This window comes from Propithecus coquereli, unplaced genomic scaffold, assembly GCF_000956105.1.
Source record: "Propithecus coquereli isolate 6110/MARCELLA unplaced genomic scaffold, Pcoq_1.0 Scaffold280, whole genome shotgun sequence".
NCBI classification, from domain to species: domain Eukaryota; kingdom Metazoa; phylum Chordata; class Mammalia; order Primates; family Indriidae; genus Propithecus; species Propithecus coquereli.
The window spans coordinates 4,139,176-4,146,485 of NW_012148397.1; the positions used below are offsets into that span (position 1 = coordinate 4,139,176).

The 7,310-nt window shown below is 55.9% G+C and overlaps 1 protein-coding gene across 2 annotated transcripts in view; it reads right to left on the reverse strand.

Moving 5' to 3' along the window:
* TLDC1 (TBC/LysM-associated domain containing 1) overlaps positions 1-7,310 on the reverse strand; it is a 33,074-nt gene that overhangs the window by 5,825 nt on the left and 19,939 nt on the right. Inside the window, exons 6-8 of one of the 2 annotated variants that reach the window (XM_012648172.1) lie at positions 4,678-4,796; positions 3,619-3,798; positions 2,981-3,090 (exon numbers count right to left, since the gene is read on the reverse strand). In XM_012648172.1, coding sequence (XP_012503626.1) covers positions 2,981-3,090; positions 3,619-3,798; positions 4,678-4,796 — 409 coding nt within the window. Of the gene's footprint in view, positions 1-1,205; positions 3,091-3,618; positions 3,799-4,677; positions 4,797-7,310 lie in introns of those variants that run through there. The other variant, XM_012648173.1, reaches the window with a different exon arrangement.

Sequence of the window (7,310 nt, forward strand, 5' to 3'; positions counted from 1 at the left end):
AAATGGTAAAATATATGTATGGGAAAAGGCCATAAAGTCAAACAAACTGTAAAAAAAATATTTACATACATGGCAAATGCTATTTTGCTTCACTCAAAAGAGCGCTCTTGCAAATCAATAAGAAAAAGACCCACAGCATAGAAAACCAGAAGGATGGCACACAGACAGCTTTTAAAATATGAACCTGTTCACCGTCACTCGTAAGAGAAATTTAAAAGTGTTTTCATCCGTCGGGTAAGCAAAAACTAAGCTTGAACGCAGTATTGCTGAAAGCGTGGTAGGCAGGCACTCGGGTATGTCAGCAGTGTAAATTGAGCTCAAGAGGTTTATTAACTCGTCAATAGGTAACTAAAAAGTATCTTTTAATCCAACAAATCCACTTCTAAGGGTTTATCCCACAGACAGTCACATCAAGGCACACACAAAAGATGTTTACTCCAGCGGTGACTGGCTACAAAGCGTTCCCCAGCCTGGCGGTGGGGCGGGAGACCCGACGGGGCATCCGTATCTCGGGACCTCACGCAGTCAACAGAAAGAGGGAGCGGGATGGGTGGATACGGAGCAACCTCCATTCTAAAACTGAGGGGCACGCCAGCGTGTACGACACAGTGACGCTTGGGTGTGCAATGAGTCGCCTCTGGGAGGAGATCTGAGAGGTTTTAGCATCAGTGGTTTTGACTCTCGGAGAGAAAACAGCAGAGAGGCAGGAGGAAGACTCACTGTTCAAGTAACATCCTTTTATATTGCAACTTTTTTTTTTTCTTTTACCATGTACACATGTTAATCTTTTCAATTAAAAAATTTAGTGGGGAAAAATAACAGCCATGTTTGCAACAGGACCTTTTTTTTTTTTTTTTTTTTTTTGAGACAGTATCGCTCTGTCACCCAGGCCAGAGTGCAGTGGCGTCATCACAGCTCACTGCAACCTCCAACTCCTGGGCTCAAGAGATCCTCCTGCCTCAGCCTCCCAAGTAGCTGGGACTACAGGTGCGCACCACCACTCCTGGCTAACTGTTCTATTTCGTGTAGAGACGGGGTCTCACTCTTGCTCGGGCTGGTCTGGAACTCCTGAGCTCAAGCAATCCTCCTGCCTCAGCCTCCCAGAGTGCTAGGATTACAGGTGTGAGCCACCAGGCCCAGCCCATATATATACATTTTTTTAAATCTCTTCCTTCTACCACTTTCTGGGGCCCTGATAAGTCTTCACTTGCAGAAGACCTCCAATCCTTAGAACCTGAATCCAAGTTTCTCAGACCAGCTAAAGCACTGTCGGGTCTGCCGACAGCCTACACAGATCTGTGTGCCGAGAGGCAGAATCCCACACCGGGAGAAGGGCACAGACAGGGCTGCATCCCCCAGGTTCCCAAGCACCTGGGCAGGCACCCTCACTTCTCTGTGCAAGTGTCCGTCTTGGCCAGCAGACCCCCACTTGTGACCCGCACTCTTGCTGGAACAAGCTCAAGGTGGAAACCGTGCAGGACACAAAACCGTAACCTTCCTGGCAGCCGAAGGCAGAGGCAACAGTGAGTCGTATTCAAGGCTCAGACGCTGACAGACCTTTTATTAGTGAGGTATTTAATTGCATTTTTATCAAAAAAAAATTCCAAAACAGTGTGACGATGGGGACCTAATTCTTTGGAATTACGGTAGGGATATGTTCCCAACAAGCCATTAAAAGCTGGCTTTTTATAAGAGCATCAGTCATGACTAAGTCCCTGTTTGCGGCAAGCTCCGCGCCTCCGTGCGCTGTTCGAGCGCACTTTTCTTCGGAAGGCAATCTACGAGGCCTTCTGCCTCGGTCGGGGATATTGCTAAGTGGAAGGTTTGATGAGCTTCCCTGCAGAATCCAAGCAGCTAAATTTACTATGGCTTATAATCAAGGTAAACTATATAATGAAAGGCCGCATTTTTTTCCCATCAGATTTGCAAAAGGTCAGAGTTTATAGCAAAAGACTAGAGGAAGAGGTATATGTCTGAGAAAAGAGCCCGCAGCTCCTTCCAGCAGGGGGTTCTCGCCGTGTGCACTGATGCCTCACGGCGCGTGGCTTTCCGGACCTGTGTCAGAGGGGAGCCGGCAGCTCTGCTCAGAGGCCCAACCCACCTCCATAATTGTCAGCACTTCAGGATCACTGCAGTTTGTTTACAGTGAGTCTACACTGTTGAATTACCCATCATCCCCTTGGGGAGCAGCCCTGGGAAAATGGCGATACTGAGGGCTGTGACTCGGGCCCAGGTCTGGAGGCCAGGCCAGCGCTGGGATGTGACTCACCACCAACGTACAGGACGGGTCATATGTGTGTATCGACCAGGCTCCCAGACTTAGCACCACAACCGCGCTTCTCCCGACTGTCCCGTTAGCTCACAACACAGATTCACTTAAAAGCAGCTACGAAAGCGAGACGTGGAACCTTCGTTACAAACACCTCCTGAGGACCGCGCCACCATGAGACCACTTACCCCATCAATACACTGTTCGTGCTTAAAAACAAATACAGAAATTCCATGCCGCTGGAAGCTGCACACGAAAGGAATCGAGACTTTCACCCAAACGTGTCTGTCATTTACCAGTCAAAACCAACCACCGAGGCGCTTTTCTAACTGGGGTGGCGGAAGCAGAGGCCAAGTGACACCAGAGGATGGAGCCCCCTCCTCCATGGAGAGCATTCACGCTCCCAACAAACACTAATGCCAGCAGCGCTCGCAAATGTCTCAGCGTCCGCGGATTTCACGGATACAAAAGGAGCCAAGTGGGGGACGAAGTCGCTCATTTGCCACTCAAGGTTTCTGGGAGATGCGCCCACCCATCAATCCGCGGCCTCAGAGGCCTTTTCCTGGCACTGGCTCTGTGCTGATCAAGCACATCCAGGACCACCGGGCTAAGGCCTGTGCGGCTCTCTGGTAAAGTTAAACCAACGCGGGAGGGGAGGGGGCAACAGAGGCGCCTCCTATCCAGCCGGATCCCTGCCCGGCCCCTGCTCACTGGTCCTCCGGGACCTCCCGGAGCCCTTCGCTGTGGCGAGTCCGCCCGCTGATCTCCAGCAGGGCTTGGGCCTCGGGGTCCACGTCCAGGATGCTCTTGCTGCTCTTGGCCTGGGGAAGCGGGAAAAGGGGGTGTGTCAATGACAAGCAGGGAGAGATGAGGGGCTCCCCAATAACCAAGAACAAGCACCGACCTCCCGCTAGTTTCCCAGCTGCCTGGAAGGAATCACATTCTACCGTTGGCACCCGGATAACGGGCACGGTTCCCTGAGGCCCCCACTCTGCGATTCAACCGTCGGGAGGGTACAAGATGTCACGAGAGGTACAAAGGGCCCAACGACTCAAGACTCCATCACAGAGCCGGGGAACCAGGAGGAAGCCCAGAGCCCCTCGTCTTGCAGACGGACAGAACCGCCGGGTTCACACCTTGGCAGGTCCCCCCTCCCCAGGCTGCTCTACTAAACCATCCACGAACCCCAGGCAAGACTTCCAGCTGTGCAGCTCCCAGCATCCCCCGTGGCCAACAACAGCTGCCAGAAACAAATTTGGAATAAACAATCCCCCTGTGGAAGAGTAAAGCCGAGAAAACAGAGAAACCTCCCCCACCCCATGCCTCGGACAGAGGACGCCTCCACTCACCAGCTCCGACGCCGAGGGGTCTCCGACCGCCCACACCTCCATCTTGTCAAACCGGAAGTGCTCTTTGGCAGACAGCTGCGGGCTGCTGTACGTGGTGCACGTGGGCTTGGCTTTGCTGTGTCCTTTCCCGAAATCGACATCCACCCAAAGCCCAAAGTAACCGTGCTGCCCCCCCATGCCCTGCAGAGGGAGTCACATAGAGAACCACGTCAGCTCCCGGCCCCAAAACACCAAATACCGTCAGCCCGAGCCTCCTGTGAGTACCTGCCGGGACGGGGCGGATGAGTGGGGACCGTGACCTTGGACCTTGTTTTCCGCAACTGAGATATGCGTGCTGCTGCGGTTCAAGCATCGCTTCCCAAGTCGCTAGAGCAGTGACGCCAGACACCCACCCACTGCTTTCTCACGAGGCTGTGCTGGCTGGAAGCACATGTGGCAGCAGGAAATACAAAAAATAGATACGGGCCCCCAGAGCCCAGCCCGTTAAGGGGAGAAACTGACATCGGCAGCCCACGTGTCAGGGCCCTAACTGCCCCACCCGCTTCCGGGCAGGGATCCTCGTCCGCACATAGGCCAGGAACTGGGCTCCGAGCACCTAAGTGACTTACTCGAGGGCCACGCAGGAGCCACGGACACCCCAGCTGGAGCCCCGTTACCTGCCGACCACACCCCACAGTCCAGTGACCCCAGCCTGGGGGCCACCCCCACCCCAGCAGCCCCAGGCGTGAGGAGGACGGGTCTGGCCCTGATGCCACCTCAAGGCCACTCACCCATCATCTGAGAGCCAAGAAAATGGGCCAAATGTGCCATTTGCACACAAACCACGGAACAGCCCCAGCAGAGGCCCCGTCCTTCCCTAAGGGAAATCCTGTCCTAGTTGCCCCTGGGACAGCCCTGGGACCGGGGGCAGAATGAACTGGGTATGGTACGAGTGACAAGCTGAATGCCATGCAGCTCTCCCCTGACTTGTGGAGAGAACACGTCACTCTGAGCATTAGGATCAGCCCCTGCATGGGGGCGACGTCACAAAGGCGGGACAGGTTCGTCCCCAGCTCCTACCAGTCCGTTCGGGATCGTCTGCTGTCCGTGGTTCAGGTACATGTAGTGGTCGTTGTAGCCCGTGTGCGTGTACACGGCCATGCGGGGGGCGACGGAGAACAGGAAGCATTTGTCGTCCCCTGAAAGTGAGCAGAGAGCAGAACAAACAGGGTCACCGTGTCTGAGCTGGGCCCAAGGAGCAGGAATCGCTAACGAGCTTCGGCTCAGAAAGCAAAGCAGCCGGGACCCCCCTTGCCTGCCCCCAGGTGCCCTGACTGGCCACACACCTGGACGTCAGAGTCTCAGGGACCAGGGCAGCTGCCTGGGCACCCGGGTGGATGAGCCAAGGGTACGGGGATTAGAAGGACAGCCAACAGGGGATGGGACCGCTGTTCTGGGGACGTCCTTTAGCTGTGGCCAGGGAGCAGAGGTCAGAACGCTGCCCGCTGTTAGCCAGAGGCGGCTCAGGCTGGCCAAGCACATGACGCCAGAGAGAGCAGGTTCCCGTAGCTTATGAGCAAGGGGCAGGTGGCCACTCTGCAAACGCTGACGGCCCCCGCACAGCCTGCTCACGCAGGCAGGTGACGCTGGTGTGGGGCTGTCCCCAACCTGGGAGTACGCGCCATCCGTAAGAGAGACAACCTGCAGACGCAGGGCTGCACGACTGTGGGAAGGGGACAGTGACCGTCTGCCCATGGCACAGGGGTGGGTACACGTGCCAGTAAAAGAAAGGTACCAGTCAGAACTATGAGAACGACGGCGTCCTGGCCTCAGACCCCTTCAGTCCCCAAGCCAGGGGAGCTGCCCACGGCATTCCGAGGACCCGCTGCCCGCCCGACACGGACACCGTGAGGCACGCATGACGTCGGAACAAGCCAACAGCCCCACAGAGGGCTGAGCACGGGGCAGGGGGGCCGGGCTGTCTGTTAGGCACAAAGGAAGCCCCGAGAGGCAGCCTGGGGGCCCGAGTACAGAGGGCAGAGGTGAAGGGGCAGAGAGACCCAGAGGGGCCTCGGGGAGGAGGGCTGACGGCAGAGCGTCGCAGTCCAGACAGACCCTCGGGGCTCTGCAGTCAGGGCCGGGCTTCTAGAGGTCTCCAAGGTCGGGAGGGACGTCCTGAAACAGAGGCGGCTGGGGAGAGCCACTCCGCGGAGGAAAGATCCCACCCAAGGACGAGGCGTGGGCACGCAGGAAGCAGCAGGGCTCGTGCGCGGCGGGGTGGGAGGAGGAGGGTAGCAAGGTGAGGACCGCACAGTGGAAGGGCGTGGCTCGGGGCTGGAGGCTCAGGCAGCTCCGCCCGACTCCGGCAGCCCCAGAGGGTTTCGGGCAGTTTCAGACACGATGAACCTGCCGCACCCCCCAGCCCCCCTTCCTGGGCACTGGACTCGGATAAGCGCCACTCTGCTTTGCAATCCTAAGGCTGTCGTCTGACCCCCATTCGCTGGCCCAGCGAAGTGAGGTGTCAGGGCCACAGAGTGTGGGCCCCCCGGCTGCAACGAGCCCACCCTCCGGCCCGTGCTGAGGGCTGCTCTGGGCGCGGAAGGCCACTCGGGTGAAATATCTCTCTCTAGGACGCAGGGCAAGGACCCAGCGAGTCACTATCATCTGCAAGAAAAAGCCAAGCCAACAGCAAGGGCTCCTTATCTAATTCTCACATTAACAACACTCTACCGTGAGGCAAACACCACTGGCACCCACTGTTAGCAAGCTCCGTGCCCACGGGGTGCAGTTTCCTGTCATTCTGGGGAACTGAGGCCCAGAGAATTGGGCACCCTGCCCAGGGCCAGAGCTGGGACTCAAGATCCTGTCTGTTCAATCCACTGCCTGGGGCCTTTCAACAGCAACCAACAAAACACAAGCAACAATGAAGTGACCCTACGGTTATTAAGTCACGTGACGACTCAGGTATCAGCGGTTACCATTTCCAGGACAAATGGACAGAACACTCTGAACTTGCCCCAAAGCCCACGGATTCGCGCCGCCTGTGGCGCAAGGCTGTCCTCCACCGCAATTTCATCCGCATATTTCAGAACAGAACGAATTCAAATTGGAAAACTTGGAGTCACTGTATTTTCCACATTCCTCAGGAAGATTAAGTCTGTTTGTTAATAAAACATTAAGACCCAGCAGAGTCGATCTGAAGTTAATATTAAAGGATCTGGAGATAGCAGCAGCTTTGTCTGTAATAAGGTTTTTTCATATCCTAAAGCGCAGCCTCCGACTGCATGGTGAGGCGGAATAACCCGCAATTTCCCCAAAGCCCGGAGGTCAGACCAGCGGGGAAGATGCCCCATCCCGGTGACACTGCGGCAGAGAAAGGTGGGTGTGCAGAAAAGAGGAGACGTAGCAACTGCTGTTTCTAGAAAGGCCCTTGCAAAGGCCCTGGGCTGGCATCTGGGAACTTTGATTTGGGGAGGGGTCTTGCCTATTCCCAGAACTAGAATAAAGCTCTGGAACATTATAAAACCTAGAAATAAATAGAATCCTAGAAGCAGCATCTAGGAGACAGAGGCACCCAGCCCTTCACCCAGTGATTCCATCTACCCGCCCCAGCCAAATGGCCGCCGGCCTCTGCCAAAAGCATCCAGTAACGGCCACTCTACCTGGACACAGCTCCCGGCCTCTGGAAGTTCTGCCTGGTGGAGGAAAGATGC